Genomic DNA, 25,843 nt, shown 5'->3' with positions numbered 1-25,843 from the left:
GCAATCTTTCTCCTTTTATGATGACCAAATATGGGTACACAGCATCAGCTTTCAGCAAGGCTGGGGGAAGGGGAAAGACTTAGCAGTTGGTCACATTTAGTCAGACAAAGCTGGAAGAAGGAAAAAGGGTAATAATTTAGTGATGAAGAATCTCCAAAGACCTAGAAAAGCATGGCAGCCTCCGGAGATGGGGCTTGCCAAAAGGCTATTTTGGGGACAGATAGGGCTACAAAGCTGCTATTAAACTTCAAGCCTTAAAATAAACCGATAAACTCAGAAAATATTTATCTGTAAGGGTGGCAGCCCAATAAAAGTTTTATGAATGTTTTAAAACTGCCCTGTCAAGGGGCTAGCTGCTCAGTCACCTCCCTCCCTCCTAGAAAAACAACACAAGCAAGAAAGTTAGGCCCATGTGTCAGGTTCCCAAGCAGGAATGACAGGACAGCCTGAAAAACGGCTCTGCTCCTCCCGCACCCTCCCATGAAGCCAGCAGAGCACACAGCTCCCTGCTGGGAGCAGGGTCCTGCACAGCCAACACCAGCATCTCTGCACCACCAGCCAGCCCCACACCTTCCCTGGGATCCCTCCTCCTCCTCCCTGTGACTCACTGCATGCTGGGGAAGGAAATCAGTATATATGAACAGGACACCATGGATGATGGGAAAATGAAAACCCAATCTGGTTTTAAAGTTTGATCTTCTTAGATGCAGAGATGGCAATAACATTTGTTTGTGGTGCCCAAATGAACCAGTCACTGTTAATTTGGCACTGGCTTAGAGATGGACAGTGGACAAAGCGTAGAGGATCAAGAAAAGTCCACTCTGGACTTTCCATGTGTCCCATTTTTGTTAATACCTAAAGGCTTTAGAGAAAAGTCAAGCAGAAGTAATGCATGAATTTAAGTAAAAGAACATAAAATTCATTTACAAAACTGTGTGAAGCCTGGAAACACCAGACAGAAGAGTGATGCTGCTTCTCCTTCTTGCCACATATTTTCTCCTCCCCCATTCCCCACCATCAAATCTAAAACTCCACACAAAGCTTAGACAGAGGAAGCTTGGCAAATTCCTCAAAATCCAGGGGAGGAATAATCACTGGCAGCAAAATCAAAATAGGATGAAAGATAAGAACAAGTAATGAAAAATTGTTTGCAGCCAACCAGACTCTCACTGCTCACATGCAGAATTTGCCATGACAGTAATTAGGTCCAATTCAAAACAGCTTTCAAAAAAATGAACTACAGTTTGTTCACACTTAGTCCACTCTAAGCAGCACCGTCCTACATGGTTTCTTCAATTTAATTTTCAAGTAAAATGCTTATAGACTTAAAACCAATACAAAATGCCCAAAGAAAATAACCCAATCCTGTGCTGCAGAACAGAGTCTGATGTGCACTGATATAATTGAGCACACACAGCTCCCAGGCTGGTGGTGCAGATGTGAGGCTGTGGCCAGCCCAGGGATGGTTGGCAATGCAGATGTTTCCTGTCACCAGTGTCATGTTTGTGCTGTTACAGATTTTTTTTTTTTAATGTATTGTGTTACTCCATCTATCTTAGTGAATTGTCCACCTTGTAAAATTCTAATTATATTATTTTCTTCTTGTTATCTGCATTATCTAAAATTATTTATACTATTATAACCTTGGTTTCAAACACTGGTTATAAACATTGTTACAACAGTTATGAGATCAAGGTTCCTATACATACACACGGAGAGATGAATAATTTACTTTCCAACTGCTCTGAAATGCTGGAACATGATTTTGTTTCCCCAACAAAAATCAAAAAACCCCAACAAACTAGAGGGACAAGATCCAATCTGTCTTCCCCTGGGAACTCAAAGTAGCAGCATTCCTGAAGATGGCACAACACTGTCCTGTATTTGAAGCTTTGTTGGCCACTTCTTTCTGGGGGCGAGGAGCAGTTGCTGAGCCAGAGTTTGGCAGGAGTAAGTGCTCTGTTAGATTAAATTTCAGCATAATGCTCTTGATAGGAATCGGAGCACCATCCTGAAAGTGCAACGGGAGGGTAAAACGCCAGCCATCAAGATGGATGGTTTGTTTTTATTTTTATAGAGATTTTCTAAACCTCAACTTTCACCTCTTAGCCCCCTCCCCCTCCTGTTCTCAGTCACCTCCAATACTCCATCTGTCCGCTTCATTTAATAGAAACCTATATTTCCTAGCTAATGGATGCATTTAGCTAAGAAGATAATCTCTTTGTGTTCGCTTCAGTTGCCACATTCCTGTTATCATATTAATACTGATTAAATACGAAACCCAGCATTGAAGTCAGACCCCACGCATTATTTAAAAGCGACAAGATGTTCATATTTTGGCCCTTGGAAACCTCAGCCAGCGTGGAAGTGACCTCTCCCCCACTCTGAACACCTTTCAGCTGCGATGCCATCCATATGGATTTGTACAGGACAGGATACTTTAAGAGTATTGTCCAACTTGAGAACACCAGACAAAGTTCAGGTTTCCTGAGAAGCTCTAGGAGTGCACAAACTGATCGTAAGGAAATGAAGACACTGCAGGTCAAGCAGCACAACACTGGGGGTTACAGGACAGGAAGGGTCTGTACAGATCCCTGCTCTCTCAAAAATGTCCAGCGGCCACTAACAGCCCATGTTTGTGCCTCAGTTTCCCCATCTGTATGAGAGGATATCTCACAAGCTGTGCTGTAGTTGTGCAGCCAGTTTATTAATGTCTGTTTGGGTCTGCACAGCTACAGACTGAAGGTGCTGCAGAAAAACGAAGTACGAATAACCAGACATCAAATCAGCAAAAACTAATTCACCAAATTCTGGGACTTAAGCCAACTTTGTAACATGCCACATTTTAAAATCAGCCAGTCCCACATGTGATAGAGCACACTTCTAACTCTGAGCAAAGCCATCCTCAAATTCCAGAACAACTCTACACATCAGAATTACACTGCAATAAGACCCAGATGAATTTGTACAATTCCTTTCTCATTTCTCATGTGACCATCATCATCCTCCTGTGTGAAGGAGGAAAACTGGAACAGAATAGCTATGGAAATGAGCCTAATTAGATGCATGCTTTAACTCTCTGTATTTTTCAACATGCAACCATCACTAATTTTTTAAAATAAAAAACTATTAACATAGCTACTTATTTATTTGGGGTTTATCCTATTCAGTCAGTAGAAGCAGAAATTAGTAGTAGCTACTTATTTATTTGGGGTTTATCCCATTCAATTTAATAGGCTACCACTGCCAGTCAGTAGAAGCAGAAATTAGTAAGACAACCTCAAAGTTCTGGTGAAGTTAGTCATGTATGTCACTGATTTCTCAGAACTGCCATCAGTAAGAGCCTGAGCTGCATGTTGTAGGCATCTCTGTGTGCAAACATCAAGTCACAGAATGAAAGCACGTGCAAATTATTTATGAGTTCCTGAAGACAGACCCAGTGTTCCAACCACTCTGATTGCATCTACCTTTCTTTGAGACCAGGTCTGAGCTGCACACTCCTCTCAGCCAGTACTTTCCTAGAAGGCGATGCGACACCTCCTGAGCAGCTTTGGAGCAGACGAGGTTACAGCATGGTCAGGAAAGCTCCCTGGGGATGTCAAGAAGGCTAAGCTAACCTTCTGAGATCCGTATAAACAAACAACTGAACATGGAGAGCCTTGAACCGAGGGACTGCTGTTTATCTAACCCCTGAACTGCAAAAGACATCAATCCCTGCCTTATTAAAGAAATGCATACGCTAGCCAGACATGCCTGCTTGATCAGCTCTCTCCCATTCACAGCTTCTCCAGGGTCGGAGGAAGTTTCAACAGGGCCTGTTCCATAAATAAAATCCTTCTGGCTGGCAATAGCTAAATTGTATTAAGACTGGCTCAGACAGCTTCGATTAGAAATAATTGGCAGGGGTGGACTGAAATGCCCTCCATCGATTTGCTTACAGATGGTCTCTTCCTCCTTTTCCTCCCCAAGCCAATTCTACCTGGTTCAGTGAAAGTAGCAGGGAATCCATGACATGCTTCCACTTATTCTGTGTGTAATCCATGTATGTGTGTCCTGAAATCAAAATCTAATATAAGAATAAAAGCTTTGAATACAGAGGCAATCAACAGGTCTTTAACAGAAGATTCCCAACCATCAGCAAGCAAACCCAGGAAACTTCAGTGTCTGAATAACACAGACTTTTCCCCATGTTTACAAGATTTCTTTCATTTCTTAGCCACCCGAAAATCAATCATTTGTGTATACTACAAATCCATCCTTTCTTTATAACGATTAGAGAAAATAAGGTTATTCAACCAAACTCATTTGCAAAACTCTACAGCATAGTCTTCTTACAAGAATCAGTATTTATTAAAGCTCAAAATCTTACAGAGAAACAACATTTAAAATCTGTTGTTAATCTACCTATAACTTTTTCCAAATGCCAAATAAAAATTTTCCTGTGCTCATAAGAAATAAGTTCTAAAAGAAACTCACTGCTGCTTTTGCTGCAGCATACATTTACTCTGAAATCTAATCACATATTTAAGACTAAACACTAGTGAATTGCACAATGATCAACTGAACAGAAACAGTCAAGTTGTAGTATTTTCACAGATGTGAGAAATTAATTTGATTTTTCACAGGAATAAATTGTCAAATATTAAATTATATACATATTTTAGTATTTTCCCAAAAAACCCTTTCTATTTGGCCTTGGTCAATGGAAAAATATTCTTAAAAATATTCAACTTCTCTTAAAAGGAAGAGTAGCTCAACAGAGAGCCTGGGTCAATAAACCCAAGCTTAAATTTCACTTCAAGTGAAAAATAAAAACACTGATAATTTACTGAATAAGTCAATCTTTCTCTGAATGTGCACAATTTCAAGACAGAAAAATAAAACCCACAACTAAATCCAATTACATTATGTCCTCAAATTACTCACTTCAGAGTATAACAAGGAAAATATTAAGAAAAACTAGGGGAAAAAAGTCTGGGATTGGGGAAGCAGGCATCGATTTCCACATGAACTCCAAAGGGACTATAATCTTTGAACATCTGAGGAGGAGGTACTTGTGAGAACAATCCATTGTAATGAGCCATGAAAAGAAAATCCCCAGTTCATGATATACAGCCTGCCCTCCTGTCAGCAGCAACTTGCATTCTTTAGCACACTTTCAGTCCTCAAAAAACATCTTCTTTCTCTTATGCCTGGCACATGCTGCTTGGCACAGCCCACGTTACCATTGTGGGAGCTTGAGAAGGTAATTCATTGCAATCATAAAGAAAACAAATGCGTATTCTACAGGCTGCATTCATGTTGTAATACCAATCCTGATGAGCTGATACTCAGCAGGCAAACAGCCCCTTGCCTAACACATCCATGCATCAGCTGGCTGTGTTAGGGACAGAGAACTGTTCTTTCACAGACAGAAAGCTAAGGTAAACAATAAATACATACCTGGCAGCAAACTTGTACTGAATTAAAAATCCTCAGGTGCACAGCAAAAAGCCTGCACTGCACAAACAATGTTCTTCATACACATGCAATGACAGTTTATGAAGGAACAGGGATGGCACAGGTCCATCTTCTTGGTTCAGGGTTCTGCATATATATATATATATATGTACATACACACACACACATACATCTATATACATATATACACACATATATACCTATCTATACACATACAGACATATATATCCCATTAAAAAATATCCTAAAAAGCAGCAGAGGCTACTCTGGGTGGTGTGGGAAAGATCAGGGGAAGGGGCTGCAGAAGTGAGAAAAGGCAAGTGGTCAAACACAGAGGGAATTGAGTGGGACGGGGAGAGTCGAAATGCATTAGGGTAAAACATCAAAAAAAAATCAAATTGGGTAACTCATCAGTTGTACGGGGAGAGTCGAAATGCATTAGGGTAAAACATCAAAAAAAAAAATCAAACTGGGTAACTCATCAGTTGCAATAGAAAAGAACAGGTTCTCTGAATCACCTAATTGTCTTTATTTGCTAATCTGGAATGGTTGAGGGGGATGAGGGGAAAGCAGTGAGGGGAACTGAGGGCTCAGAGATTTAAAAAAATATTGTCATAAAACCCATAGCACAAAAGCATGCAATATGGATCTCTTGGGATTGAAGTTACAACTTCAGATATTACAAGAAAGACTTTTCTAAGCAGGATGATGGTCCTCTCCACTATTCCTGTAACTTTTATTCCATGTATTAAGTACTTTTTAAAGTGTTTTTTGCTATGTTCTTTTCAAAGCAGTAATACTGTAGCTACAGGCAGGAAATGCTTTTGTTGCTTATATATAACATTACACAAAATCATGTCACAGCAGAGCCCCCCCTATGAAAACAGGTCTATTGAAGCTCCAGTTATTTCCTATTCTTTATTAAACACTCAAATTCCTTTGTGAAAACACAAACCAAAGACTGCTTTACACAGACTTCCTTGAAATCAATGCACACTATTAAGAACAACTATTTTTTTTGTCCCCAAACTCAAAACATGGATCAGGCTCTCAAGGTTAACGTCCTTGTCACACAACAGTTCTCATACACTGTGCACTGGCCACTGTTCGAGTCAATACTTCAAATACTCTACAATTTGCAAACCACAAAGCTCTCTGCCTCCAGGAAGCCCCCGTGGTGTATGTTTTTACTCAGACTTCAAAAAGCTATCAGAACAAACACTGGTGGAAAGGGAAGGTGAAAGGCCCAGGGGATGAATGATCAAAATCAAGTAAACGAGCACAAACAGTTTACAGAAAGGGAGAGAAATTTCATGGCAAGGGGGCAACCTGAATGCATGAGTGACCCTTGTGGAGACTTAAGAAGATCAAAGTTATGTAAAGGCTTGTAACTTAAGTATTTTCCACCCAAATACTGCAAAGCCCTGAGTGAGAACTGTAACATCCATAAACTAGCATCCCGTTTTGCACACAAGAAAGCAGAAATAAAGATGAAGGAAATAATTCCTTCTTTGGTATTGTATAACTAAACTACAGACCTGAGAACACAAAATTTGGATTCATGGCTTCCATTTCCTTTCTCTATGTAAAGAAGTGGGCTCTTGGAGAAAGCTGCCCACTAGAAATAGGACAGAGCAAGTTCCTCCTGACCAGCTCATCCTGAAACCCTTGGTCCACCTGTCTAGAGAGTGTTTCTGTCATCTCTCACCAAAAAACGTAACCCTTCAAAGTAAAACTCCACCTAAAACACCAAAAGAAGCAACGATAAATTGTGTATATCCCCTGCATATTTTTTGGAGGATTTAAGGATCATTTAAAAAAGACCCTATTTGGGCAGTTTAGTCATGTACCTGAATTCGTCACATTTAGCTGTACTGACATCAGCTAAGCCCTCAGCAAGAAAAAGGGCCCTTCCTTCCCAGAAGGACAAAGCTTAACTGAGCAGCAGTAAACCCGCAGGCATTTTTATGATGTTTTGTAACTCTTCAGAAGAAATTGCATTTTGTTCCTTCTGTACATTTTTCCAAGGCACTCAGTGAAGCATCCCAAACTTGCAAAGTGCAAGTATATGAGAACAAAGTTAAAAAAAAAATCCTATTTGTTCTAGGAGGTACAAGGTATTACCAAATTATTACTTTTTGATGCTCTAAGGTTGCTCAGCCAAACTGTATAGACACATAATAAAACCCACTATTAGTTACATTCTTTTTCAAGAAAAAGTTTTCAAATTTAAAACTACAGCATGTACTGAATTTGCAAAATGAAACACCTAAGAAAGACAAAAACAAAAAAACAGACAGAAGGTAGCATGTGCATCCTGCTCTTGTTTGTGGGATGTGTGGTACATTAAACTTCTCTACTATTTCATGAAAGTAAGAGCAATTGTGTTGTTCCATGCCTTGTTCTAATCCAAACTGCTTAAAACTTCAGCAGCACAAATCCAGTGAAGTCAAAATTAAATAATTTGGTATGTAAGAAACAGGACAAGTGGGTTGTAGTGACTGTGCAAGGCATCTCCACTTTAAAATGAAACATATCCAAAATAAAAATGCAACAGAAATTTTAAAACCTGAATATGGTTCTATTCTGAAATTGTGTGTTTATAGAACCATCACATAGGGTAGGATTGCTTTTATAGGGGAAATAAACTTGCTCCGTTTCCAATTTTGAATACTTAATTTTGCCTCCACACACATGTTGGATTTTTTCCTCTTTTTTTCTTCTAAAAGGTAACCTTCAGTAAGCAAAAGAGCCCCACTGAACAAAGGATTTCCTAAGCAGGTGAAGCAAGACCCACGACAGCCCAAGGGGCAGTTTACATAACAGCAGCATGGAGCCAAGAGGTGTTAGATAATTTGGAAATGGTGCCCAAGGAAGTGAAGGGTGATGTGATGGCAAATGCAAGCACAGAACAAATACAGGCAAATGGAGCCTGTTTGGCCACATCCCCTGCAGACATGCCCTGCCAGGGAGCTGGACTGGGCCATGGGCTCCAAGAGCTTACAGCTGCTGTTATAATTATTCAAAATTCAGCGAAGTAACAGCCCTAAATGTGCAAGATGCTTATTTTCTCCCAGGGAATGCAACTTTCCAGAATAACTGCATTCCCCCAAAATAACAAAGCCTGGATTAACTGGAAAGACTTGCAACCACAAGAGACTCCACACAGAAGTAAGGTTATTATACACAGCAGCATTTCCAGCTCTCAGTTTTACCACAAATCTCAAGATAAGTGCACCTCTTTTGAAATCCCAGATCCTAAAAACATGCAACTGAGTGCAAATCTCAGTTTGTTTAATTTATGTATCTAGTTCTTGTGGCTTAGGAGAATCTTATATATGACCTGAGTTTATTTGAGAAAAGAAACAATCTTTACAGATTTTTTTTTTCTCCTTTTAATAATAGGAAAATCATTCTTTGGGGGCTTACTGTCATGAGTACTTTGGACAGCTGACTACTAATGTCACTGCCAATTGAAACAACAACTGCTCAGTTTCAAAAATACTTGTAAAAACCCACAGTCGTCTCCCAAGCTCTTCCCACACTATCAGATCCTGATTTTATCCTCAAATTAAGATAAATAAATTCTATTATAGCATCTTTCTATTTTGCAGCAGGGATTTGAAACTTAACTTCAGGATAACCAGTAAAGCAGTTGCTGTTCTTGGAGGCAAAAAAGGAAACTTAATTAGAATGTACTTGGAGCAGACTATTTTGGCAGCTCAATTCCCAACAGCCTCCATCTGCAGAGGGCACTCTCAGGCACAGAGTTAAACTGGATTTTCCTTCAGCCCTTCCTTTCAAGAGCTCACAATATTGCAGCACTAGAACATCCACAGGTCAGAAAAAATCACCTCTACCTTGCACATCCCTACAGAAGCCTGAAAACGCTGGTAGAAATATTTGAGGGCAAACCAAGCTGTCAGTGACATCCAACTTCAGGGACCAAGAAAGATGGGCAGATGAATAAAGAACAGAAGCAAAGAGGAGAGAGGTGAGAGCATTAGCAAAAACTTAGTCAAAGTGAAGAGAGGTTCAATGGAGACTGGAAGCAAGTATTAAGAAAAGAAAATGTATGCAAGTGATTACTAAGTGAGGTTTCTTTTGATTGTGGGTTGTGTATTTTTTTTTCTTCCCCAAGTGGTAGAAGTTGTAGAAGTTAAGATACCCTATGGTCAAATAAATCCCATCTGTTGAAATTCTTTTTATTTTCTTAATAGGATTTTTTCCATAAATAGCACAAATAATTGATTTCATATTTACAGCAGGACTCCAGTGAAATGCAAAAAATAAAGGAGTTGATTATTCACTGTGGAGGAAAAAATCCCTCAGTACAGGACAACAGGTCAGTTACAAAGCATCACCAAAACCAGCAAAGCTTCCTTGCGTGTGTCAGTGTGGAGAATGCAATGACTGAATTAGACCTGGTATCATAATGCATCTCACAATGGAGAGCTAATTAAGATTTTTTTTTTTTTTTATATTTGAAGTTCTAAATGCTTAACTTCACCACCTTGTCTTTATAGATTGAGGCAGCACCTATATCCTTACTGCTTTCCACAATAAGCTCAGAAAAACATGCTCTGCTGAGTCGTACCGAAACAAACTGCACGTGAACCCAAGAGGCAGCAAAGCCCAGAGCAAAAGCTCAGTTTGCTTTGGGGCTGAGCTCACACTTGTACAAGTGTGAGGTGCTTTGCTACTCAGGGAAGCAAAAAGGGCTCAGAAATGTGGTGCAGAACCACCAATGTTCCTTCTGCTACACTAATGGCACTTCCATTAAGCTCCTCTTGCACAAGAATTGAAAGGATGTGTGGCAGTAAAATAAAAGGCTCCCTCTCACTCTTTTCAATGACCCAGAGGATCACTGTGTAGAACATATTGTACCCAACACAAGGGCTTACACAGGAGCTGGACTCTTTTCTTGCAGACACACTCAAATGCTGCTACATCACCTGATGTCTGATAATTCCATAGTCCACATGTGCTTGATGCCAGAAAAAAAAACCTGCTGGACAGATGGAAACTTCAAATCCAGAGTCATAACCTGCCCTGGGAGCAGCATCTGCTCCAGAGTGCAATGACTGCTGCCTATGAAACCAATCTCACTATCAACACATTCCCCCTTCAGAGCTCTCAGTTCAGAGATTCCATCCTGCAGTTGTGTCATTGCAGACCAGACCAGGATCTCCCAATCCCATCATGAATGAGGCAGACAGGCCATTAGTAAGTTGTTATTTCCTTGACTTCTGTTTTCATTCAGAAGGAATGTACACAAATTTTGACTTTGATTCCACAAGAACTCTCTAAGGTCGATAAATCTGCTTCTTCAGCTTCAAAGGTCAGTATGGGCTCACATGATGTCACCACTCAAAAGTAGGCTCCATTCCTTCAGGCCAACCTTTTTGTGCAAATGCAGTACAAATTCCTAGCTCCTATGTGGTCACCAGGACTTCCACACCACTAGAGTTTAATCTGCTCAAGAGGGGATCATACAAGGAAGTGATGCCTCTCTGGCAACAATCGTTTCCCAGCCTCTGTCCATACTACGCCAGCCAACTTGCACAAAAATGAGAGAAGGAGATTTATGCCTGAAGTACCCCTTAAGGATTTTAGGTTTTGTTTGGTTTAGAGGGTAGGGGAAAAGAGACTGTGAAAGAACAAGCAGAGCTAATCTCCAGCTTTTAAATAAAACACAGCTACACAGATTTCTTTGCCCTTGGGCTTTTGTTTTTCCTCTTGACTGAAATCCTGCTCAGCCTCACCTGATACTGACAGGGATGGCAACCCACCAGACCCTTGCAGCCAACATTTTTTTATTTTCCTTTATTAAAACAGAAGCCAGGCTGGGAAAACAAGGACATTAAATGTGCCTAAATTCCATTTGGCCTAAGAGAAGATTATCCTATTCTAATGCAACACAAGCAAAGAATTCCAAATGTCAAGATCTCCCACAAAATGTATGCTGCTCAGTGACAGGATGTTTAATTATTCTCAGTGCAATGAAAAGGTTTAGGCTGCCCCATTCCTACTGGTGTCAGTAAGGAGTGTCCTCCAAATCACAGAGTTGTGAATATGACATTAACTACAGTCAACCATTTAAAGCTTGTCTCCTGCAATTGTTAAGAAGAACCCAAACCCCTGAAAGTAATATTCCACAAATGCCAACCACCTTGGAGTGCTGAGACCTACCTGAACAAAGCGACATATGCCTTGAATAGTAATGAAAAAAAATCAAATATCAAAAAAGAATACAATTAAGATAGCTCTTAAGGAGGAGGTTACAGAAGACAATGTGATACACAAATTATTTTACTGTTGTATTTTTCAGTCTTCACATAACTTCAATTTCTCTCATGCTGTTTAACCTCCAGTCAACTTCCTTGTTTAAGAGGAATCCTTAAAATACAAAAACAATTGAATTCCACTTTTAAACACTCAGTTTTTAACTGGAATTGAAATCATGCAGAGTAGTGCTGTTCATGTACAGCTCTTACTTCATAGCTCTCCCACTATGTCATTAAGTACTTTGCAAGCCAGCAGGGGACCTCATCCAGTGAAAAAAGCAGTAAAATACAAAAACACCAAAGATGTACCAATCCACAATATACTAAGGGGAAAACATATTCTGTATTCCTACCCTTAACTTCACACGTAAGAATACAAGGAATTCTCAAGAATAAGACACTTTGCTGAATTCTGACCACTGTATGTCCTGTTACACCAACACTGCAGAATGCCAGAAGTGCTGTGTCCTGGTGAGGGAGGGATCTGTGCTGTCCCTTCAGAACAGGCTTTTATGGCACCTTCAATCCCTCTTACCCTGACAAGCAGTGGGAACAGTGAAATGGACTTGTTCTCTCAAGTGCAAGGCAAAAAGTTACTGGTAACAAAAGACAAAGTCATAAACCACTTTGTTTTCACCTGTTCTAAGAAACTTAAAATTCCTGTTATCCTGTACGGCTAAAAAGAACAGTGAAGCCACAAAGCTTATAACTCCAATATTCTCATTTTTATCTCTTCTCATGAAAAGTGTCTTTTATTACGTTTACATTTGCTCAATTCAGAATGTGTTCAGCTGTTAGGAGTGTTAGATATGCACTGCTTCTTTCACATTAAGAAATAAGGTAACTCTAAGTCACGTACAGCAATTTCTAGCCAAAAAGAGGAGAACAGCAGTTAGACACATTGCAGTGCCTCAGAAAGGATGAACAGTTCACTAGAAATTAGACAGAAAGGAAAGTTAACCATGCTTGAGATATCACACATGCTCCCATTAGATTTAAAAAGTTGCTACATTTTACAATAAACAAGCACATGACAAATGCAATGAGCCAAAACCAAAGAAATGGGCATACCTAAAGTCAATCTTCTAGAAGATGTCAAGACACACAGCAACAGATCATGATTTTGCAAACCAAGCACAGTTTTACAGGGTCAGTTCTTGGGTGAGAAACAGTTAAATCAAATTCACAATTAGCACTAAGTTATTCAAATTATTTGCTGAACTTTCCTCTAAATGTCTTATCAACTGGCACAACATTCCTTGGTGCAAGGTATGTTGAAATAAGCTTTTTCCAAAGGCTGTCATTGTTAGCTTTTATCTTCTTTAGAATAAGACACTTAAACATACAGTTTTTGCCTCCCAAACTTGCTCTTGAACAATACTTCTCACTCATTTACCCTGTACAGTGTTCCATTTACAAGCAAAACAGCTGCCACATATCACCCACCTCAGCAAGCAGTGCCCCATCAGTAGCTCGCTCCCTCATCCGCACAAAGCGTAACTTTAAAAGCAGTGTAGTTCAAACTGCCTTTCAAACCCCGTTTGCTTTTTAAGCAGCTTGTTAAACTACACAAAACTCTCTTGTGAGTTTAGAGATTATGTCCCCCTTTCTATGCATTTGATCATGCAACCAGTCTGGAAAGGAAGCATCATCTTGTCAATTAACAGGCCTTGAAACTTCGCCTTCAGTTAAAGCACAAACAGCTCCACAACCGAGCCCTATAGAACAGATCTGCCAGCAAATACTTTTTTCTTTTAGATGCTGCTGCAAACATTCTAGAAAGGTTATACTTTGTCATACAAGCAATAAAAGCATGCCTGGACACAAAAAGAGAAGTGAACTGAAAAATAAATTGTACTTCCACCCACCATCCTACTACCTGCCTGTTTTACCCTGCACTAGCAAACATCCAGGCAAACTACACATAAATATTGTCAAACTGGAATACATCCTCATCTGCAAAGATGATCTGGCAGTGCAAGACATCTCTGCTAAATAACATCTCTCAATAGTCAAGTTACACTTTGCTTTATTTCATGTTACTAAGCTTTGCTTCCACCTCCTTGGACCACCCTAAGGGATTCTTCTCCGTTATGTTCTTCAAATACATGTGGATAATAATATCTCCCACTTAGATATCGTTTAGCCAAGTTTCATGCATTTCTTTTCATCTTCTTTCCCTCATAAATCAATCCCTTCAGCCTCTCCAACATTCTTGCTGCTCTTCCCTGAACTTCTTCCAAAGTACTGACATCTTTCAGCAACTGAGGAACTTCCAATTGCATGCTGTACTCTAGATGTGCTTTTTGTACTCTAAAGAAAGATAATTATGTCTTTTCAAGAAATATTAATGCTCTAAGCCTGGAATAAATCTAAATCAGGAGTTTCATTATTTTGGGGTTTTTTTTCCAGAATGGATAGTAATTATGCCTGTTTCACAAAGCAGAAGAGCAGAGAGAAGTATCTGACTTACTGCTGCACACAAGCAGTGCCAGAGTAAGAACAGATCCACGTTCTGCCATTCCCAGTTGAGGTCTGCCAAGTTTCAGCCCACAGATGACACAAGACAAAGCTCCCAGGCTGATCTATGGCAAACACAAGCCATTTCCAAGAGAGTGTGGAAGAACACTTGGGGAGCCCAACACTTGCTCCATGTGAGAGGGTGTTGTGGGTACCAGAGGGACCATGTTGATGTGCCCTAAGATGTGCCATGGTCTATTATTACCTTTAGCAGTCAGGACACAAATCTCTTACACATCTCCTTGATTTTTACTGGCATGGAGAGGTTTGTTTCTAGAACCAGTCACCAGCTATCATCAGGTCAACTAGCTGAACAAGCTAACTCAGTTCTAGGGGTTGACTGGTTTTAAACACAAGAGGACTGATGGACTGCCAGGCTGAGGCAGTACAAGGCAGTTTTCAACCTGGACATTTCCTTTCCTTCCCTCTTACTCTCTGATATGTTTCTGAAGAAATCACAGAAAAATAACTTCAGAAAAATTTTAAAAAAAGGTCTACCCAAAAAAATATGAAAGAGACTGTATGAGAGGAGGCAAAGATGAAGAATGGGGTAAGGGAAAGAGAAGTCTGACCAGTGAAATTAAAAAAAAAAACAAACCAACAACTAACAAACAGGGTGCAGACTCATTAAAAAAGCAACACTGATCTAACAAAGGAATGTGAACTGCAGTTGACTCAAGCAGTATCACAGCAATGGCCCTCCCCCTACACACAAATCTCTGGAACTCTTAAAGAGACAGGTTTTTAGGCTATTTCAAATTCTGTGCTTCTTTTCCATTCCTTGATACCCTCAACCTGACTGAATTTAACTTACTGCCTTTTCTTTCCAAACAACAAGAGCACCCAAGTTTGACCCAGACTAAAGCAAAGCAAACTAAGTTGTATTATTCTGCCTACTTTAGAGAGGTATTAAATTCTAGCATTCTACCACATATTCTTCTCATTGAAAGAATAAACCATAAAGGGTCCTCTGTTTCAAGGTCTGCTGTTGAACACCTGATGAGTGTAACCAAGATTAGATAACAAACACCTTGGTGAAAGGTATCATTTCTTCCCACTAGCTTAATGGACAGAGCAAAATGCCATTATCTAAATCTATATACAATTTTCTTAATGTAACTGCTGGTTGACAATTACAGTTCCTGCTTAAATCCACAAGGGTGCCAGAGACTCCTTTTAAGGCTTCTCCCTGTCCCAGGAAGAACCATTTCCTCCATCCAAAAATGTAGAAATGGCAATGTAAATGCCATCCTCCTGTTCTTTTTGTTCATCAGATTTTTGCCTCTGGGAGAGAAAAGTGACTAAGAAAGTTACATAACTACATTTTTAAGCAAGACACCATCTTGATTTTCAGCTTTTCAGCTCTAAGGTCATCTATGCATCATTTCATCACCTACCTAAAGGTAACTCAGTGAATCCCCAAAATCTTTGCTATACCAGAAAACTAAAAGCAAACACTTATCTGGTGCAACCTTTTTCTTTAAATGTGAAGTGTGATTGCTAATTAGGCTCTCAGAAGCCTTACCTATTTGTAAAATCTAGCATTTGGTTACAAAACTAGAAGTACAGCTAGGATAGAACACATGAGATATTTTATACAGTCAGAAATTCTTATCCTGTAATAGGAAGAAGAAAGAAAACTTGCAGAGGGTCAAAATTAGAGCAGTTGCATCACACTCTAAATGAAATGGAAAGATAGTCCATCTTCTGCAAGGAATCAGGAAACTTCACCTCTCTCTGAAGATCAGTGGCTATGTTTGCTGTCATAGAACACTGTAATTTCTTTTCCCCACTTGTTCAACAGAAGCAATCTTGCTCATCTCCCTAAGAGGGTGGGGGATTAACTAGTGACAAATGGGCTGAAGACAAAACTGAAATACAAAAGTACTGCCTGGTATCCTTAAAATCTTATCCTGCAATCTCAGTTAAATGCAACACCTATTACTGCCTTTTGAAAAGGCTCAGAACTACTCTCCTGCTGTAAAAGAAGGAGGAAAAAAACCCCAGTAAATGACACTTATAAACTCTAGCACCCATAATTTCCCATGCTCTAACCTAAGGAGGCATAAATCCTTCCTGTAATTCAGCAAGGATGAAAAATACAGTCATATATAATATTATAAAACCAGGAGACACAAGCAATAAAAAAACTCTCAAGATGTCCAAAACCCCATTTATCAAGCAGTTTTTGCTTGAAGGCAAGTTAGGTAATAACATGCAGAACAGAGCCAATTTAAGGAACTTGCATCCAATATACTCTATTTAATAAGCAGCCACAGGTAAAAATGATTGCAGGTTTGCTTTCTTCTATTTGTTCAGAAGGGCTCTGGTGCAAATCATACATACATTAAGAGAGGAGAGATTGCCACAAACCTCTCTGGGCACAGCATGATTTCTGTGTTAGTGCCACTTAGCAAGAAGTCATTTTGAGACCTGAGTTTGTTGACACAGGGGATGTGTCTTCAGGCCACTCAGTCTCACACTGTAAGTCACAGCCACCATCATGTAATTACAAGAGGTACAGTCCCCACCAGATCACTGCTCCAGCTGGCTGTGAGCTGGTTTCAAAACTTCAGGTCACTGGTAGCACTTCACCTTGCAGCATGGGAAGTTCCTCTACAGTGGACATAGATTGTTATTAGTTAACTGCTAACACCTACCTGGAATTCGGATTTTGAATTTACCACTTTGTCCAAAACCACCATCTATTATTCCATCTTCTCCTGTTGACAGTTTCACTTTCAGACCCACAAAAATCTGGATGTTTGTTTCCTTTTTAAACAATGAACGACCAATCACATTGTAATCGTCCATCACCTGCAAAAAAAAAAATAGGGATTTGTAACCCCACAAGCTAAAGTGACAGGAAATTATCCATGTTACATGCTAAGTTTGGCAACTTCTACCACTCCACCTTTGACAAACCATTTACCCCCAGATGAGCAAAACTCTGGGTGAGTCATCTAAACTGCTGAGTTTAAGGCAATTTGTGTCTAAAACCATAGAAGATTTTATGAGCTAACACATTTCTGCTTCTACCTCCCTTATCAAAATATAAGAATAATAAAACCTACATAAGAACATGCTGTAAAGATCAGTTAATTAAAATATTTTTTCTGCTTTGAAACCTTTCCATGAAAGTCACTGAAGTACTTATGCTGACAAAAAGTTTATTCCATTATTTATTCTACAGCTAAGTACATTATCACCTACATAAACATTCTTTCTCTTAGCTCCAGACCTGCATTCCAACAGCTACACTTCCAAAGAAATGACATAGCTTCTAAAAAGAGCCTTTTAAATACTCACCTTTACATACATATTGATCTGTTAAACCAAGAGCCTTATGACCACTATATCCAATTTTAATTTCAAGGTTTGTAACCCAGTGGGAAGAACCATTCCAAGTTGAATTGTTAATTAAGCTATCAGGAACAAGAGGCAGTGAGGTTGGTGGGTGAGGCAAGATAAACAACCCTCCCTTAGGCATTACAAAGTATAAGGTGCAGTCAAGTGAGCCTAATCCTGTAGGTGTGAATATCCTTGTACACCCAATGCCTGCAGTTACTCTGCCTTGTAGACACAGAAAGAGCATTTATTTATCAGAATAAATACGGGGATATTACTTCAATCTTTCCAATATTATTTCTCGTGGTAAAAGTTGCAGCTTTTCTTCACATCTCAGGAACCAAAGTGACTTAGAACAGTAAAGAATTATAGTCAGTTCTGAACACTCCCCTTTACTCAGTTTAAATGAACTCAAAATATTGATGACTCAAAGTATTTCCAGTTTCTTAAGCAACTCTCCTTCCCTGAAGCCTCCTCCATAAACTATAATGCATATAAAGACTCAAATCCCTAGGATTATTATTCTTTTGTTACATATATATACCTCCATTTTAATGCCAATCTCAGGATGGTAGTAAATCTAGCATCAGAAATTTCATTTTTGTTTTATTTTAAACAGAACTTACTTGCTCAGCTATAAAGAGTCTTGAAAGGGCTGTGCAGTATTGGAGAGCACAGGCAGGACCTCCCCCTGCCCAAGACCAGGTGCAGGATGAGAAATATCTACAGCCCTTCTTGCTTCTGCCACGTGGAGAGGACAGCAGGACAGGCAGCTCTGCTCTGGGCTGGGTGCAGAAACACTCAGATGCCTCAACAACACTCACTGCCCAAACTCCTCATCTTTCCCCAAAAGGACACATTTATGGTTTTTTGTTGTGTCTGTGCTCTCCCACTGCTTCAAAACAGCTTGAGAAGCATTGATGGCAGTATCACTGCGCAGCAACTTTCTGGCTTAAATGCAAAACTGAATAATGTCTTTTTCTAGAGCCCCTGATAATAGGTGGAGGTTGAGGGGGGAGATAAGCTTTCAGGCACACCTCCCTTTCTTTGGCTAGACTAGAAGAAAAAGAAGCTGTTAATTCCAACCTGAAGAAGCACTTACATTCTCAAAACCAAATTTTTTTTCCAGTTGCAGTGGCTGGAGAAATTAAAACCTTACTTCATCCTACAAATCTTTTATTCCTAAAACAAGAATTTTAAAACTGTTCATCTCTCTTGTCCACTGCTGGCTAATGTTTCTTTCCCCTGTGTTTGAAATACAGATGGTACAATATGCTCCAGGGAGGATCTGTAATATATCTATTATTTGTGCAGTTATCCCTCAAATGGCACAGGAAGCCAACATTAAAGGCCAACATCTTTCTAAGCATCTTTTATTTTTCCAAGAGCACTTCAAAGTTATCTTTAACTTAATTAAAAATGGAATTACAGGACGAGCAATCATACCAGGCTAGCATGGCTCAGTTTAGAGTCTCCCCAGCAAGGCTGTCAAAAAAAACTCCAGTGACTTCTGTGAACAAGTGTTACAGGCATCAAGTACCTTAGAGTAAACCAGCAATGATAACCTTTAATTGAGTATTAGAACAGAAACAAACTCTATCAGCATTCAGTTATGCCACACTCACTTAAAACCTCTGAATTAAAAAAAAACCCCTTATCTTTTATAAAGAAATGTGTTTTTTAGGGTCTTGCTCTTGTACATTCAGTACAGGAGAGTAACCAAGGACTCCAGCTGTGCTGTTCTTTTCACTCTAATAGTCACAGAATCACTGGGCTGGAAGAGACCTCTAAGATCAAGTCCAAGCCATGCCCTAACACCTCAACTAAACCATGGCACTGAGTGCCACATCCAGTCTGTTTTTAAATACATCCAGGGATGGTGACTCCACCACCTCCCTGGGGAAGACAATTCCAGTACGGCACACTGCTGGCTCATGTCCAGCCAGGTGTCACCAGCACCGCCAGGTCCCTTTCTGCCTGGGAGCCATGCTGCTCCCAGCCTGTAACATTGCAGGGGGTTACTGATTATTTTGTAGCCAAAATGCAGGACTCAGCACTTGGACTTATTAAACTTCATCTTATTGGACTCTGCCCATCCATCCAACCATTCCAGGTCTCCCTGCAGAGTCCTCCTGCCTTCCAGCAGATCGACACATGCTCCCAGCTTAGTGTCACCTGCAAATTTACTCAATCCCCTCATCCATGTCATCAATAAAAACATTAAACAGAACTGGCCCCAGCACAGATCCCTGAGGGGCACCACTGGTGACTGGCTGCCAGCTGGATGCAGCACCACTCACCACCACTCTCTAGGTCCCGCCATCCAGCCAGTTCTTAATTCAACTTGTTAAAAAAAAAAAATAAAATCCCTCCTTTAACCAATGAATACATTCTGTAGGTATCACTATGATTCCTTGGGCATCTCTACAGGCCATTAGGAACAAAATCACTTTAGTGGTGCTGAGATAATAAGTGATCAGTGACTTGCCTGACTGGATGTTTGGAATAAAACCTCTATGACCCCAAGTCTCTGTCTCACACACTAAATACTACACACCCCATCCTGTGCCATCCTTGCCCTCCAGTGAGCCTATCACCAGTTTATCCCTGACAAAGACAAAATAACTAGAAAATGCCTGTCCTAACAGGAACTAAGATAACTGGATCAGTCTTTGCATTAAAATAAATGAGTGTAGCAGAGAATTGCTATGAAGGAAAGCTCATTTTCTCAACTTTAAGACTGCATTAGAAAATAATAAAAGAAAAATTATATTTTTGGTTTAGCTTTGCTTTGTAAAAAGGGAAAGAAATGCATGTTGTTCTCTCTAACTGAAACTCAACACTTCCAATTACTTTACCAGCAATTTACCTCCAATCGCGGGATTTTAAGTTAATCCCCTTTGAGTTCTCAGAACATCTACAATGGCAATCACTTTGCCTATTAGCTGAACAGCCTTTCGGGAGAGCTTTCTGCTTTTCTCTCAAACAGTCTTTCTTTTGGTATAAAATATTATGAACTTACAAAGCCAAACGCCACAAAGACAGTAAGGGATCCGCAGTCTGCTCTGGAGCAGCAGCAAGGGGCCTAGCAATGAGGGCAGACTAATTTTATTAACTTCAGGGAAACTTCAAAAAGCTTTAGGGCTTTAATGCCAGACAGAGACGACCCCAAAAGTCAGTTTAAGTGCTGCATAAACAAAGGATTAGGGCAAGAAAAAGCTGAAGGCTCCTTGCATTTCTTGTTTATATTGTCATATGACCTAGTAGGAGTGGGAGAGGGCTGCCTCTCTGACTTTAATCCCCCATGGTGTACAGTGGCGTTTCAGTTCACTGACCTACATTACGATAATATTTTTTTAAATTTATGGGCAGAGGTGCAGTATCAAACTCACTTAAGGACGTTGAAAAAAGAAAAGGGGCAGGATGGGAAAAATACCCAGAAGAGAAATTTTCTGGCTGGTATAGTCTCCCCCTCTCACTTAGGTTAGATCAGCAGCTTAGAAAAGGATTTCAAGTTCAAAGGGAATGTCTCTGTTACTCTTGTTTTATGGCTTAGACCAGAGGACACAATAGCACTGAGTTTATGAAATATCCCTTCCCACTTGGCTTTTGTGTTTGCACAAAAAAAAGTAAACAGTGCTTTATAACCGTAGGTGAAGTATGTGCATCTCTGGCACATAACCCTTGTGCTGAAACCAAGAAGTTAGCACAAAAAAAATAACCAACTTGCACTCCTCATCTCTTCAGTACTTACCCTGCCTTAGACTGTTTGCAAACCCACGGTTCACGTTAAGTGTTGGAATTCGGTGCAAACCATAGTATTAATTCCAAGGAAAAACAAACTCCAGGATGCCCCTTTGAGCAGGACAGCAAGTTCTACTGTCCAGCCTGTTAAACAAGCCTCCTTTTTAGGATCATTTAGAAATAACTGTCACCTGAACACCTTCACAAACAATCCATCACATATTTTGAGAGCAAATAACTCTCATCTCATAATGTATCTGTAGGGAAAAAAAAAGTGGACCAGAACAGAAACACACAAGGAAAAAAGTGGTGCCAGTATGAGAGGGAAGTAAGGAAAGGCTTAAGACAAAGTAAAAACACTGAATATTAAATACTAGAAAAGACAGAAAGAGAAGGAATAACCTTTTCTGCTTTAATAAAAAGTTACATGAGTTTAAAAAGAAAATTTTTTTAAAGGCCTAAGGATTATTCTGAGCAAACTCATAAAAGGTTCATTGGAACTAAAGAAGAAAAACAACAGGAGAGAAAAAAAGAACAAAAAGAACCTGTGACTAATACTGAAAATACAAAGCATTTTTATTACTTTTTTGTACGTCAGAAAAAGTACACTTGAGACATCTTCATCATGATCAGTGACAGCTCATTTATTTCTAGAAAACAGTTTCAAGCACTTTCCATTTCTGGTTCAGAAATGGGAATATTTTTGAGGCTGCAAATTCCTGTTCTCTTTTGAAACAAGGTTTCATGCATTGAGAAAATGATGGTACATGAGGCCACAAAAAGGGTGAAGGAGAAAGGAACTGAGAGGATTGCACCAATGACCAAGTTTCCAGCTTTTTTGACTCTGCAAAGACTTTTAGCTTATAGCTGGTTATTGAGAATTAGCTGAACAACTTGGTACAAAGAATGAATATTTGGTCAGTCACAGCTTTTCCTCAAGAGCTTACTTACAGCAGCATAAAGACTTTTCTTTCTGCAACTCCCTCCAGCACTGGAAGCCTTCTGCTTCACATCTCATTACTGCTGTTTTAATGGAAGGCAGCACATTAACTTCTCCACATATCCATTAACTTGGTTTTTAAATGTTTGTCCCATCTCTCAGCAGCCTACGTTTCTTATATACAAAAACCATTTTCCTTTCTCTGCCTTTCTGAATAAAGGGACAATTGAGTTTGGGAACATTTAACAAGCAGCCATAAAATGCCCTTCTCTTTGCAGAGCATTGTGCCACCAGTAGAGCCTGGTAAAACCTTGCAGGGCAGCAAAAATAAAAAATAGAGTGCTGAGTACTGAATCAGGACAATGAGTGAGAGGTGCACAACCAGACTGCTCTAGGTTCTAAAAACCCTACCAACAGCATTCTCCAGGCACATACACAGTGCACCTTTATAGAGCAAGTTTCCTTCATCTCTGTTCAAAGCTTAGAAGGGTTGAATCCCAAAACAAACACAGGCACTGAATTCCTGACATGGTCTGAATGAAAACATTAGTTTTATCAAGTCAGAAGAAACTGGTTCATGTCATGATTTCATTTTTTATTAATCTATGCTGCATTCCCATTATGTGGAAAAAGCAACCTCAACAGAAATGGGGAAGTGGAGGCTCAAGACTGTTACTCCATCCTACACCACCCATCTCCAGACCAGCCAGCCCTGGCTTGCTACACAGATTAAAAACCCTGTGATCCTTACTATCCAAGAATAAAAACCAAACCACAAGCTGGTATGTGCAGGTCTTGACCAGGCTTTGGAAGCATGACACAGAGAGGACTGCCAAGCTGAAGATGACTCCTCTTCCTGGAGAAGGTTCTGAGCAGCCAGGAGGATTTGCTGGTGGTACCTCCGTGACTTAAAAACACACAGGCAATTTCTTAACTATTTTAAAGTATTTTTAAACTGTGGTGATCTCAGGTTCTTAAATCTTAAACATCCAAAAGGAGGCATCAGTGGGACATGGCAAGTTTCATTTGGAACATTGCACAGACCTGGCACATAGTAGGAGGTCAGCTATAGCCACAGTAAGTTAAATTTCTTTCTAAAGGAAAGTGCCCACAAATAGCTTGAGGAAGGTGGGGGGAATTGAGGAGCAGAGGCTTACAAAACCCTCACTGGAAGGAGGCAATAATGACAGGACAGGCCTGGAAAGAGCTGCCTGAAGCAACTGCTGCTGAGGAAGAAGAGAGAACTGTCTCTGACAGATTTGCTCTGTCAGAGCAAATTCTGATTTGAATCTCTCAAGACATTCAAACACCCTGAGTCTGTCCCCTCCCCTGAGGATCTCCAACTCCAGTGTGTGGATCTGCTGCCAAAGCCACCTCCTCTGTCAGGTAACAGCTTCCTTCTGCCATTTGGCTAACAAGGTTTGTGCTACCAAGCCACACAAGCCTGTGCTACACTGGATATTGACAACTGCAGCCCCAGTGAAGGTGCACAGTAAAGGGATGGCTTCAGCAATATGGAGGTTTAGTTTTACTTCATCTTTTGACTTTAAAAATACCTAGGAAATTAAATAACTTAGGTTTTATATGAAAGTAAGTTGCAGAATTGGGCACTTAAGAAGTTAAGAAATGCCAGATGTCCATACAATCTTATCCCTGTTCCTCTTTGATATGCTCCATGATATTGTCTTAACATGACCACATCCAAAAAAATTTCAGAGGAACCTTACCTTATTAAGTGCACAGGGTAGAGGCACAGGGGAACAGAATTAATGTTGCATAAGCAACTGTAAATCTGGTATTTCCTAACTTTCAAGTTCTTGATTTTGCAACCTAAGCAACATTCTTAATTTATTTTTGTATCCAATAAATAAAATGGTGTATTGGTTGCCTTGCTGACAAACTGATTCCCCCACAGGTGACTGTTACACAACCTCAGAAAAATCAAGACCAGCTGTCCACACACTTGCAAGACTCAAAAGCATGTCTGCATTTTAAATTTAATAATGTAAATAATAACCATAGGTGTTACTCAAACCTTGCAAAATTCTACTACCCAGTCACGTGGAGTAAGCCATTCTTTTGCTGGTGAGTGAACAGAACTTTTTTTTCCTATGGGCAAGAAGGCAGATTCTGCAACTTACCTGATACACTTTTATGACCAATTTATTGTGCTGTGTTAATCCATATGCTGAGTTGGGAAATGTTGGGAAACATCACCATCCTTTTCTCAGCATTATTTAACAGAAATGGTATTTCTCTTTAATGGCCAGTAAGACCTCCCTTCCCCCACTAAGCTTCTCAAACTCTTTTACTCAAAAACTAAACAAGAGCCAATAAACGAATGCATCTTTTCTATTCCTCTTTAATAGTGCATTTTAACTAGTGAATGTGCTGTGCACTTTTATTCACCTGATTGCCTTCATCTCTGTATTATTACTGTATTTAGCATACCATCAGCAGCCAAGCAGAACCAAACAAATTCATGTTCAGACTTCAAAGCAGGCAAAACAGTAATTGTGGCGTCTGCATGTTTACAGTAGATGATGGAGTGACATCCACCACTTCTCCCAGCTAGAGTCACAAAGCTCTGCAGACAGCCTAGGTCACTGCTTGTACGTGCAGGCAGCACTCAGTCAGATTTCAGAGTGTGGCCTTGTTACTCACAGGGTGCCCCTATCAGTCTGCAAACCCCACCTCAGTCTCCCAGAAAGCACCTGGCTGATGCAGGGTGTTACTGGCATTGCACTGTCACTGCAGATGCACCATTAGCCCTAGTAAGACAATGAAACATCCTATACCTAGAAATAAGTTAGATGGAGGAGTCTATCTGTCCAAGGTGATATTTAATTTTAAATAATTAAATTTTACCACCTTCATAGCACCTTCATTACCACCTCATTCATAGCAGCACCATGCAACCACTCAACAGAAAATTTAAGGGACAGTATTTCTGTCACATGTACTTTGAAAACAGTCCATAGGCACAACTCTGAAACAAATTCTAGTATTATGGATATCTGCAAAGGATTAAGTGAAAAAAGTGCCAGTGTTGTCTATAAATTATCCTCTACCCAGGAATCTTTCCAGACAGGAATACTCTGTTACTTCTGTACTAACTTACTGCCTCCCCAGGCAAAGGTAACCACCACAGAACTGGTCTCATCCATTAAATGAATCACATCAGATGTTCCTATTCACCCATGGGCAAGTCCATTTTTCCTCCTTTGCACACTCCTTCAGCAGTGTGGTTAAGTGTGCCGCTGAGCTACTGCAAACCTGGCGTGTGCTCAGTAACTCAATGTGTTGTTTCCACTCAAATATTGCTCATAGATTTAAAACCCCACCATTTTCAAAACTGCTGCTTTTGAAAGCGTCTAGCTCCCCAAGGGACAATCTGGGTCATTCCTGGCCATCAACAAATTTAATACCATTTTCTCACAGTTCCTGTAGTTGCTTACTGGCACTCATCTCCACAATATCCTATCCTTTTTCTGAAAGGCAGAAGGATCTGTGAAGTGATGGTGACAAAGATCTTCCCTTTGAC

At 40.0% G+C, this 25,843-nt stretch overlaps 1 protein-coding gene across 1 annotated transcript in view; it reads right to left on the bottom strand.

The window, feature by feature from the left end:
• Positions 1-25,843, bottom strand: part of EEFSEC (eukaryotic elongation factor, selenocysteine-tRNA specific) — a 129,365-nt gene that overhangs the window by 32,006 nt on the left and 71,516 nt on the right. The window contains exon 6 of the mRNA XM_041425582.1: positions 16,928-17,084. Coding sequence (XP_041281516.1) covers positions 16,928-17,084 — 157 coding nt within the window. The remainder of the gene's footprint in view (positions 1-16,927; positions 17,085-25,843) is intronic.

The sequence above is a fragment of the Onychostruthus taczanowskii genome, unplaced genomic scaffold, assembly GCF_017590055.1.
Source record: "Onychostruthus taczanowskii isolate IOZ18803 unplaced genomic scaffold, ASM1759005v1 scaffold9, whole genome shotgun sequence".
Taxonomy (NCBI): domain Eukaryota; kingdom Metazoa; phylum Chordata; class Aves; order Passeriformes; family Passeridae; genus Onychostruthus; species Onychostruthus taczanowskii.
Note: the sequence above shows the minus strand (reverse complement) of the source record. Positions and strands in the feature narration are given on the sequence as shown.